Below are 13,042 nucleotides of genomic sequence, written 5' to 3'. Positions count from 1 at the left end.
TAAAATGGCTCATTATTTATGAAAGAGGCTTTGATTACTGTGTAGAGCAAAAAACTAGAGTTTTGTTGGTTAATTTCAAGTGTTCTTTATTTCAATGACAAATTTTCATGCATTTGGCTTAAGGAAAGATGTGGATGCTTCCTTGCAAATATATTTTTTCAGTCTTTGCACCTCCTGCGTAGGTTCCCCAGTCAGGTGATGAGCCTTTCAATCATCAATTTTGCCAATTTTTAAAATACAAATATAGTCCTTAAAAAATCATTCAACATTTATGGTTCACAAGAAAATCTGTAAAGTCATAGGGTAGGTTAAAAATAAGAGGAACTACTTGAATCTAACAATTATGAAGAAACACTGTTCATAAAAATTAAATACTTACCATAATCTGGATGAAAAATTTGGCGAATTAAAAGAAGGAACCATTCTTTAGTCAAGCCACCCATATCCAAACCAGCTTCCCCTACAAATGTAACTTTCAACTTCTTTTTCAAGTCTGCTCTTTTCCGGGTTAACTATTTGAAGAAATTATATAGTAGAGGAGAACAAAGGGCAGTAAGTAGGAAATTAACTTTTTTAATTCTAGAAAATGTGTTAGGTAGTCTTTTATCTTAATTACAGTGTCATAAAACTCACTCCATCCATCCACCCAAAAAACTTTCCAGACACTGTATGAACTAGGTACTACTATGTTTGCTGTATAGATCAAAAGAAAGAATTAGAAGTCAATTACCTTGCCCAAGATTACTGTCTCCTGATTTCATATTGTCCCCAAGATTTTAATTTAGCAGATTACATCATAAAATAATTAATTTCCTTCTTTTTAACTTTCCTTCAATACTAAATGTCTTAAAATCACAAGGTTAAATCAGCCATTATCTTACAATAGCCACATGAAGATCTGGCTGAAGCACTCACTGTATATGCATGAAAGTCTATAAAACATAAACAAACAATCGAAGTATGCTTCAGCCTAAATAGACTCAATATACTCGTAGGACAGACCTTCAATTTTATAGATGAGAAATTTGAGGCCTGGGGAAGTTAAAATGACTTTTTACACACCCAACTAGTAACAAAGGTGGGTCTAGATTCTAGGCTACATATTCAGAAATGTGAATTACTCACTTAAATGTTCTACATAAAATCCTTTTCTGGGGAATTAACAACAAACCGTTAATAAATATATAAAAAAATGAATAGAAGGCTTAATTGTGAATACAGAATTATGGTATCAAATACAAGGATGCACACTTACTGGCATACAGAAATAAAAAACACCCTACTAAGATTTCCATAATAAACCATATTATAGAATTTATTTAAAGCTTTAGCCAATTAGTACTATTTTGGAATAAATGATCAATACCTCATCAAGTGAATCGCTAACCAAATGTGTCCGTCTTACTTTCATATTTAGAAATAACATATTCATATCAGGTCTTTGTCTTCGAGATACTTTATCCACCAGACTTTGCTAATTAAAAAAGAGAGCAAACATTTTTATTTTTACTTCAACTATAATTTTGTTAAAAAATTTAAACATTTTAGTAAAAATCACTTATAATCTTGTCTATGCCATCTCTCATAAACAATTTCATAAACTCAATTATACAAGTTTTGATTGAAGAAAATGTTCAATTTCATTTTGGAAAAATGGCAGCCAAATAGCTCCAAAATGGAGGACCAAAAATAAATTCACCTTCTATAGTAAAGAATGTTGCATTACAGTTTCCGTATGTCTCATCTCTTACATATCAAAGCTTTCTGTTTAATAAACACAAACATAAGGTGGCAACATTTGAAAAAAGGTTTTGAAAACATCTGAAAAAAATACTGCTCATTATAAACGTGGCTTAAGCTCTTTTAGATGCTGATTTTAAAGCACAGTCTTTATTTGGAGAGTAATTTTCAAACATTTATCAGAAACATTAGCAATGTTTATACTCTTTGCCCCAATAATTCCACTTCAGGGAATTCCAAACACAAAAATATTTTATACAACGAGATGTTTATCATAGCATTATCTATAAAAGTGAAACTTAAGAAATATCCTAAGTATGTATCTATTGAATGGAATATAGCTATCAAAAAATGATGGTATGTAAATAACATGGAAAATGTTTAAGGAAGGTACAACTAAAAAAAGCAGGAAAAAAAATTGTGAGTACAATCCTGTTTCAATTCTACTGCTTTTTAAAGATAACAGAGAAAATTAGCAAAAGAAAACTTACTAAGTGCTAAGAATAGTTATGTTTGGGTGATGGAAATATGGGTGATTAAAAAAATCTATTTTCATGGTTTTTCAAAATATAAGCAATGAGTTTGCAGAAAACCACACATTAAAAATATCTTTAAGAATATGTAAATATTTATCATAAAGTATACATGCTTGTATATTTAAGTTTTCCAATCTTTATCAGACTACCCATCTTCTTTGGTAGCAAAGAAAATGAATTATTGTACAAATTAGAGGTAAACATTCTAGACTTTTTAACTATGTGCAGCAATTTGCTTTATTGATAAATTTTAATACCCCAAAATCTGTATGAGGCTAATTCCATGATTTTGTAGACTACTATAAATAAAACACTGTAATTCAGAGCCCTTCTTCATTTCTCCAATATCCAATTCTAAAGACTTTTAATAGTTATTTTCTTCTGAGTCCTCCCCTTGGTGCTCAAAAAGATCTATATTCCTGGGATAATATCTTGTGTCCTACTGTCCTACCCTTTCCTGTCTTCTGTTCCCAGTATAGCTCCTGGGAAGCCATCATACTGGAAATAGCTAACAAACAAATTTATATTAGGATGTTAATGGAAGATAAGGCTTAGTGGCTACTCCGATCATCCAGAATTTGTCTTTAATAGAAAATGCTTCAAATTAAAGAAATAACCCCTAAAAGGTAGAATTTTAGACACAGTCTGAGGAGCAAGTTATTTTTAGGTTGGGGAATGTCTTCTGTAATTTTAGATTATATACCATGTAAGCTCTTGCTTACATTACCTATTAGGCTGCCTTAGGTCAAAACAGGTCCTTAGGTCACATTCATTAATTCCCAGGGTGTGACAGCTCACAGGTTACAATGTTGGGAAGCCCAGGAGAACAGATGATGTCACCTTACACTTCAGTCTCTACCCGTCTGTGCCCTGTGGAGCTTTAGCCTGTGACAGGGCCTACCGCTGCTGCCTCTCTCCTTTTCTTAATTGGAAGAAAACTGCTTGGAGGAACTTAGACTTCTAGCTCTTTATATTCTTTTCTTGTAAGTATAAAAAATTATTGACTAAGGTAAAAAAGTACTTAAAAGGCTCATGAAATTGCATAAATGCAACTAATAGGAAATGTCAAAATGACTAGCTATACAGACTAATTTTTGAGCCAATATTTACTCAAGATGAAGTCATAATTCTGAGGCTAAATAGACTTGTTTAAATTTACTTTTCATGGGGAAGATAGTGTGGCTATGGAACTCTCTAGGTACACATAGACAAGGAAATTTCTTCTAATGTTCCCATAGTCAGTGTGAACTGACTCTGCGATGTCACCAGTCACTCAAATCTTTTGTCCTACTCTGACAGAAAAAAGTATTTCCCTTTTGGAAATTGAATTACTAAAGAATAAACAATTCTTGTATTTTAAAATATTCTAATTTATACTCTAGGAGTCTTTTTATATTCCTGGACAAGACATGGAGATCATTTCTTCTTACTCTATGGATCTCTTTTTAAGAAGACTACAGTCAACCTTCCCTCTAATTTTTAAAGTTGTGAGCAATCATGTCACAACAGCAGATACTCAAAGTATATGAGCATTTACATTCATAATCTAGTACCCTAATAAAAATAGCTCACTTAATCTGATATCTATTAGGTAAAATATGTAACTTTATTATGATCTGCTGGAAAACAAGTGGAAGGGAGGGGTAAGGACAGGCCTAAAGAGAAACTTAACCCTGCTCCATAATTTGCCTAAAGCCAGACTGACTGCTACTGCAGTTTCTATGGGTCTCCTAAGAATCAATAATTATCTTTCACCTTTTTTTGGATGTTATTTCTCAGTTTTCCAAGACTAAACTTTTTGTTATATCTTCTAATATTTTTTGGTTTTATTTTGTTCTACTGGGTTTTCATAAAACCTAGAAAATTTTTCAGTGGTTTGAGTGGTTTGCTTGTAGGACACTCCTTGCCCTCACTGTAGTTTTCACCCGTAGTACTCTGCTAGTTACCATGGAGCTAGAATATGTTATCTACAAAATGATGCTCAACAAGTTCCCAGAACTTTGGATCTGTGAGAGGCATTTAATCTTCCTGTTACATTTAAATATAATGAAAAAGTTGATAAGGGGTATCTTTCCTGCATCATGAACATGGCTAAGCACTTTCTGGGGAACTATAATGTAAACTGTACTTTTAAAATTTCCTGTTCATACTAGAACAATTCACAGACATTTGATGTATTAATTAAATTATTTACTATATTGATTATTGTCAGCATAAATATGTTTTCATAGCTGGCTTACCCTTGCGATGCTTATCATCTGTTGTTCTGAGTCTTTCTGAATAATGATTTTTTTTGCAGTTATAGAAATAACGAATGGATATTGACAGAAGGAAAACCTGCTCAACAAGTGAAAACAGAAAAAGCAAAATGGTGTAGTTTTAGCAAAATTATACTAAGGGAATCTATTATCCCTTCTAACAATATAAAACATTACTGTTGTATTGTGTTATACCATTACAAAATGACTTTAGGTGCATCATTTCTTAATCCAACTCTGTGAAGTATGTATCACTACTAGATGTGCAGTGCCCTTACTCTAAAGGAAGCTACATGTAATGTTCTGAACATGACCTAAACATTTATATTATTTACACAGATTAAGTCTATGTATAGTAACCTGTATATATCATTTCCTGTGAGAAATATGACCAACACCAGAACCAGGAGGCAGATGTGTGAATGGAGGAGGATTAGGATAGAAAGTTTATGTGTAGCAACTAATGTAAGAATCCATTATACAGATATTTCTTATGTGTGAGCTTCAGAAATGAGAAAATCTAGCAGTAACTACAGCAATAAAAAGCAAATAAATTTAAGACCAATAAAAGCTGGGGGAAAAAAGTATGTTGCTGTTAGTATTGTATTTAAAGGTGTAGTAATATGAAGTGGTATGAATTTGTAAAGACAAAACATTATGATCAAAGGTTAAGAAAATAACTGCTTTCCTGGGTTCAGAGCTCATTCTACATTACACAAAAAAGCCACAAACTACACAGACAGAAATGCACTTTGAGAACTATTATGGTGACAGTGACACTTCAGGTGTTAGACTCCCATCAGAAGTGTCTGCAATGAATCCATCAGTTACAGCTGGAATCCACCCAAGTACAGGCAAGCAGTGCATCTGTGACTACTTGGGTGCATGAACAGGATTTGAGGAAAATTATGAGGAAAAAGAACACATTCTAGTGTAAACTGAAAATGAAACAGCTTTCCCCTGGAACAAAACCATTAATAAACAGCAAGGGTTGTTCAGTACTAATGTGTAATAATTTTGAATCACTAAGTGCTAACTAAACATTTGGAAATGAAAAAAAGTGCAGTGGACTTAGTAGGATATGCGTTCATCTCATATACTTTAAAACAGACCATCTTAACCTTTTCCTTGTCCTGGCACATAGAAAAATGATGCTATGTGTATGACACACTGAGATAAACAGGTGAGTCAGCGCAGGTGACTTGCCCATGGGCTCCAGGTCCCCCTCTAAGTTCCGGCTGGCTTCCCAAGGACTAAAGGGATCATAAGATCAAAACTCCTCTGTAACTCATTCTTGGTCCACCAGTACTGTGGTGCAATGGTCACAGAGCTCTGTATTAAAGATGTTGCTGAAGTATGCACAGTAACTCTTGGCGATGTTTTCTGGTTTGGTCTAAAAAGTGTCTTTGTACAATAAACTTTGTACAATAAAGTTCCATGAGATCAATGTGATCCAATGTAGAATGATAGAAACCAGTATAAGGAATAAGGGGAGGGTGAAGCAAATTGTTTGCAGTATCTGTAAAGATAAATTCTAACATAATGATCTTTTCCAACATGTGTATGATTCGTTCTAATAATAAGAGCATTTTAATGTCCACTACATAGCCTTTATCTAGGAATTCCTAATTTAAACAATTGAGCTCCAGATGAAAAAGGTAGTTTTAAAATAGTGGTTAAAATTCAGCCAACAAGTTCTTGCTTTTATTAAAAAAGCTGTGGTAGGGATGAAGATAGTCAAGTAATATCCATCAGACTGACCAAGATCCCCAGAAATAATTCTTACTCAGTTCTGAGTGCTCAGATATTGACTGAGGTATGTCCAGAAAGCCATGCTATATATTAGGCCAATTCTGGTAGAAAGGGTCTGGGAAAATTGTATGAACTAATCTGGGACTCTGAAGTTACTTATAACCACACCAGATCTCTTAGTCTCCTTTAGAATAGAGGCACTTCCAGGATATCTCTGGGAATAAATTATATTTGAGATAGTCTTGCTAGTTTAATATGAATTATAGGTGTGGATATAGGTGCAATATATTATAGAATTTGATTAGGTGTTTTGAAAATCTATTATACTCTTTTAATAGGTAATTTGTGGTGAAGCCCTTTCTCTGTAACAGCTATATACTGCATGCAAAGAACAACCACTTTTTCTACAGAATAAGGGAGAAAAGGAGAGAATGTATGCAGGTACATGCACACGTGGACGATCACTGTGTTAGACCAGTCCTGGCAAACTATGGCCCATGGACAAATAATGCCTATTATCTGTGTTTGTAATTAAAGCTTTCTGGGATACAGACATACCCATTCTTTTTACATATTGTCTAAGGCTGTTTTTGTGCCACAATGGTAGACCATATAGCCCAAAGAGCCAAAAAGATTTATGATCTAGTACTTAAGAAAGTTTGTTGACCTCTGTACTGGACAATAGCATATAGCAAAGAAGAAACTGCATACAAAGATAGGAAGGTTCCCTCCTTTAAAAGATACTGTTAAGCAGATTAATGTGTATATAAATTCAAAATGTAACAGAAAGAAAATGCTTTAATAAACATAATGATATTTCAGGGCTGGGTATGAAAAGTATATTTATAAGTTTATATGTAAAATTATGCACATATTTACTTATTTACACAAACTTAACATCCAATCATTATTTTGAACAGTATCTAATTTAAATGAGTAATTAATTAGCTTTTGATCATACCTGTGTGAGTTTCCAAAGCTCTGCCAGGTGTGGTATTCTTCCATGAGATCAATGTGATCCAATGTAGAATTATAGAAATCAGTGTAAGGAATAAGGGGAGGGTGAAGTAAATTGTTTGCAGTATCTGTAAAGATAAATTCTAACATAATGATCTTTTCCAACATGTGTATGATTCGTTCTAATAATAAGAGCATTTTAATGTCTACCACATAGTCTTTATCTAGGAATTCCTAATTTAAACAATTGAGCTCCAGATGAAAAAGGTAGTTTTAAAATAGTGGTTAAAATTCAGCCAACAAGTTCTTGCTTTTATTAAAAAAGCTGTGGTGGGGATGAAGATAGTACACATAGTTAAGGGAGAGTGTAGATGATCATATACCATTTCTCCATCAGTGTGTTTCTCCACAAGCAAACTTAGGGGTCCTTAGGAATTAATACAAGTTCCTGTTTTTTTTAGGAAACACTACTTAGTAGGTCATATGCAGTTGACAGCCAAACACAGAATACTGCCCAATAAAACATATAAGCTTTTTCATGCTTATAAATCAATTGCAAAATCCAGTATCAAAACAGAAAGTAAATTACAACTCTTCACTTTAAAGGAATGGTTTAAAATTTAAGAATGCCTCATTGGTACTTTGAGATTCTTATGAAATGTCCTTAATATTTCACACACAAAAAAAGAAAAGATGATAAAATAATAAAACCTACTAAGTAAAGCCAACACTTTAGATGCTGATGGGATCCACCAGGAACACTTTGTTATAGGTGGAAATTCTTCAGGCTTTGCAGGAAACAGGCGTAAGGAAATAAATTGCAGCAATTTTTCTACCAATTGTTTGAACCTCTTCTGGGATAATCTGATAAAGATTTTGAAATAATTCGTATCAAAATTCACATTTTCTATTTTTGGCAATATATTTCGTTAGATATTAAAATACATCCTATACATGTAAGATTTTAGAATATTCCCCCAAATTCTATTTCTTAAATTGCCAAACATTTGAAAAGATGCAAAATCTAACCCTGAATACTGTTTCTTAATTAAATAAGAGACAATCACCAAAATTACTAAGTTAACATTAGACCTTTCATTTTTAAGGCTTTCAATATTTAGTCAATATTCATTATTCACAGACTCCATATCTGCAAATTCGCCTGCTTGCTAAAACTTAATTGTAACTCCAAAATCAATTAATATTAGAGATTTCATGATCATTTGCAGGATGGCAAAAATTTTGAGTTGCCAGGTGTGCACATTCTCAGGTGAAGTCAGTGTGACACTCTGACTTCTTTAGCTCTCATACTATAAAAAAGTGTCCTTTATGCAGTCTGTTTAGTGATGTTTTTCACATTTTTTGTGCTTTTTGTTAATGATTTTTCTATTTTAAAATGGGCCCCAAAATTAGTGTTAAAAAGTTCTATCTAGTGTTCGTTAAGTACAAGAAGGATGTAATGTGCCTTACAGAGATTATAGTTCTATTAGATAAAATTTGTTCAGTTATGTTATAGTGCTGTTGACCATGAGTTCAGTGTTAAAGAATCAATAACTTATTTTAAATGAGATGTTAAACAAAGAAAAAGCAATGTTATGTACTGATCAGCTGATGAAAATGTTGTGACCAAGGGCTTGCAGGAACCTAACCCTGTTATTTCACAGGAGCAATGGTTCAGGTATTTGTTAATTCAGTGTTAGCAGCAATGTTATAGAACATAACTACTGTGAATAATGAGAACTGACTATATTTAAAATTAATTTTTGAAACACTTTTCCCCTTGAACTTTTATCAATCATGGAGAAAAGTCATTTTAATTGAGTATAGTTCTGTGAAAAAAAAAACTACTTTTTATAAATTGATACTGGTGGTTAACCTGTATTTTAGGGTGACATTATTAGGTAAGGAAAAGGCATCATGTAAATAATGGTGAGATTCATTGATATAAAGATGGGGATAGAAAGGCACAGATTAAAATACCAATGTCTGAGCAAATGCAGTTACCATCTTTGAGATCTCAATAGCTGTATAAGCAAAATGGTTTACACTAAAAACAGATTTTTAATTACCTTCTATGTAGTACTAAAATATGTTTATAATTGGCTTTTGAGGCACTGTGAATTATAAGATCATTTCTAAAGACCTAAAAACATTTAAATATATCTGATTATAAAATTACTAGTATCAAATTATAACTATAAGATTATAAAAGTTCTTAACATCACAGAATGATTTACTTTTTAAACCAGTGAACTAGGAAATGATGGTCAGCTTCCACTAAAGTAGCTATCTGTCGAAGCAAGTGAGCATAGATGACATACGTAGATGTGTTATTAAATTGAGGATTCTGAAAAAGATATTAAAGATAATTGAATTAAAATTTTGTTAACATGTAAAAGGAAAGACACTGAGCTTATGAGTTAAGTGGTAAATTCAGGAAACTAAATTTGAGATTATAAAATACTAGATGAAACTTTTAAAATAATCTAATTTTTAATTATTTAATTAACAGGGACTTTGATTTCTACTGAGGTACAGTGGAAAAGAGCACGGGCTTTGAAATTAAGACATATCTGGGTCTGATGGCTACTTCTACCACTTGCGCATGTTCTTTAAACTTTCTCAATTTCTTCATCTGTAATATAGGAACAATAATATCTAAGAGATTGTTTTAAGTATTATAAAAGAAAATGTATATAAAGCCACCTAGCTTCATGTCTGGAATAAATGGTGGCAATTACTATCATCTAATTAAGCAAACCTGGTTGTTTCTTGATTGAAAAAAAAAAAGAATGCTAGAAAAATGACATAAAAGCTTGTTGTGAAACTTGCCAGTAAAACTATTTGCATATCTCATGAAGAACAAAGAGAGAACCACATAACAGCTTCTGACAACTTTTAAATAAAGGGACATTGAAGGAATGCTTGTAAACGAAACCTCTAGTTTTATTTCCAAAATCTAAAACTCCAACACAATGTACATTTCAGAATTTCATGGTAAAAATGAATATTATTGAAAAATAAACTGAAATTTTGAGAACTAAGAGAGCACCATGTTTTTTTCAGCACTGACTTATTGGCAGAAAAATTCAAAATGAGGGAGTGACCCCAGCTGGTAACTTCACCTAGCGACGGCTCGTGAAAAGACATGAACAGAGCTCACTGCTAACGACTACACTCCCTTAAAAATCTGAGCTCTGTGCTATCATTTTTCTAGCTTTTATTATCTCTACACATATTTCCTCCCTTTTTTCTAGTTTTGCCGTTTTTCCTCCTACCTCTTTATTTTCCATTCTTATATGTCTCAGCTATCTCTCTTCTCTGTTTTTCCTCTTTTATCCCACTTTTACTTTTTTCCTCACTTCCCCTTCTTCTATCCCTGCCCTGCATATTTCCTTTATTGGACATAATATTGAACAAAACACTGTATCTTACTTGGTATTATTTTTGCTTATCTTTAAAAGAGATAATAAAATACATGAACACCTTTTGTAACTTGTAAATAATAATACAAATGTAATAGGCTACCTATGGTAATAACATACTTCTCAAAAAAATAATAAAAACTGAAAACTGCTTTTCATTTGTCTGGACCTTAACTTATTTTTTTCTATCTCCGAATCTTTATTTCTAAGAGGAGAAAGTTCATCATTCTTGCTTCAGCAAATATAAACAACCACTTTGATTTTTCCATTAGAATTCTAACTTAAGCATTTATTGAAAATAAACATAGAGAAGTTAGAAACCTTCTGGTTTGTAAATGAAAAAAAGTTTTGGAGACAATTAAAACTAGTTAAAAGAAAGGAGGTTGATCAGAGGAGGAAGTAGTGCTTCTATTCTGTTTGTTCCTGAATCACAGCAGGAAGGTAAGAACTAAATTAAAATTTTAATCCTAGAGATAATTTAGCTTCCCATTGTTTATGTGTTACAGCTTTAATTCTCTGGTTACAAGTAATGATAATCTAGAAAGTATTGATAATGTTCTCAAAATAATACTTAGTATTTGACGTAATTTCATTTACACATTCATAGATTGAGATCTGAATTGGATAACTTCAACTAAATTCTTGCTTTCTTACCTGTAAAAGTATAAAATATGCTCTAAGATCATCTTTTGTTCGTGGACTGAAAAACAAATAGGAATGATTAGAATGTTTAATCTTACAGTATCTAATAAAAAATTATCAATAAATGTTTTTGTAAGAATTGAATTGATAAAAGCCTAAAACTAGGCTTAAATTTTTATGTATTACTAGTGAGACAGTAACACATCTACAATATGCTGGGCGTACAGGTTCCTCTGTGCCTGTGCTAAGCTGGTTCTGAAGATACCTAAAAACTGCGTTAACCAGGCTATCCCATTTTATGAGGTAAATATGAGTAACTCTGGAAAAACTTAAGAGTCTGACAAATAATCAACAATTTTAGACTTATGTTTTCCTTTTAATAAAGGATAGCTGATATCTCACTTCAAAATATTGATGCATTAAAGGAAGCAAATATGCTCGTGTTTATGGGTCTATTCCTGAAGTGACAGATGTAGAAATATCTGCAAATCAAATTACACTTTAAATACATCTAGTATGTTTTCAACTGAAAGAATCACATTTGGACATTGGTGAAAAGTAACTGATTTTTAATTTTTTCCATACTGATCTAGATTTTCATATCAAATTTAACCTAGAGTTTTTGTTATTCCCAAAGCTGATGAGTGTTTCTTTCTCACCCTTACAAGATCTATTGAATACACTCTCACAAATATGCAGAAGGACCTTCTTGAACTAAAAATGGTTCACCTATATGACCACCAGATGTAATTCATGATCCTTGACTAGATAGATCTGGATTAAAAAACAAAACCCAAATGTTACGAACATTTTTGAGACAACTGGGGTAATTTAAATATGCACTTCATTTTAGAGAATATTAAGTGATGTTAAATTTGTTTGGTGTGATATGGTGTTACATGGCTAAATACGAAAATGTTATTAAGAAATGCATGCTGAAGGGTCATGATGCCCTCCATTTACCACCCACGGAGGGAGAGAAAAAGCAAAAGCAAATGTGACAGAAAGTCAACAACTGCTGAATCTAGGTCAGGGCGTATGAGCTTTCACTGTCTTCTTTAATATTTCTGCAGTTTGAAAATTTTCAAGATTAAATGTTGGAGGAAAAAATGGTTCACCTCCAAGTTATCTCCTTGCATTTCCTTTAAGAAATAAAATGACCAAATAATTATTAACATCTCTGTTATCGTTACAAAATAAATCTGAAAACAAATCATTGCCCAAAATGTTCTAGATGACCTTTACAAAAAGTAAAGCCATGTAATCTGAAATATAAATATATATAACATATCTATTAAAATTTAAAGTAAATACGTATAATTAAAAATTTTTCATTAGTAATAATATTTCTCTTGAGGAAAGATTATCTCAACTGAATAGTGATTTAGACCACTTAGGTTTAAATCTATTCTAAACTATTTCTGTCTATATATTCTATATAATTGTCAGGCTATCTTCTCAATGGGACTACTGTTTCTGAAAAATTGTATTTGAAAATACTTTAAAAATGCTCAAGGCAATTCATAAATATTAAAATTCTTGGTGACAAAAGAGTCCTATTTTTTTTTCATTTTATAGCAATACCACGACATTTTCCAACTTCCTGTCCTATGCACTACTGTTTCAGTACCATATAAAGGTCTGGGTACAGAAATCATGGTTAGGATCACAGGATCTTCTGCCAGACTGCCTGGGTTCTATTCATGACTCAGGCACTTGCTGCATTTAACTT

General features: G+C 32.2%; 1 protein-coding gene across 1 annotated transcript in view; it reads right to left on the bottom strand.

Moving 5' to 3' along the window:
- Positions 1–13,042, bottom strand: part of HECTD2 (HECT domain E3 ubiquitin protein ligase 2) — a 103,810-nt gene that overhangs the window by 15,096 nt on the left and 75,672 nt on the right. Inside the window, exons 7-13 of the mRNA XM_057506074.1 lie at positions 11,323–11,368; positions 9,481–9,590; positions 7,959–8,107; positions 7,248–7,371; positions 4,517–4,613; positions 1,367–1,474; positions 380–512 (exon numbers count right to left, since the gene is read on the bottom strand). Coding sequence (XP_057362057.1) covers positions 380–512; positions 1,367–1,474; positions 4,517–4,613; positions 7,248–7,371; positions 7,959–8,107; positions 9,481–9,590; positions 11,323–11,368 — 767 coding nt within the window. The remainder of the gene's footprint in view (positions 1–379; positions 513–1,366; positions 1,475–4,516; positions 4,614–7,247; positions 7,372–7,958; positions 8,108–9,480; positions 9,591–11,322; positions 11,369–13,042) is intronic.

This window comes from Manis pentadactyla, chromosome 8, assembly GCF_030020395.1.
Source record: "Manis pentadactyla isolate mManPen7 chromosome 8, mManPen7.hap1, whole genome shotgun sequence".
NCBI classification, from domain to species: domain Eukaryota; kingdom Metazoa; phylum Chordata; class Mammalia; order Pholidota; family Manidae; genus Manis; species Manis pentadactyla.
The sequence above is the reverse complement of the archived record's forward strand: the minus strand, read 5'-3'. Positions and strand labels throughout refer to the sequence as shown.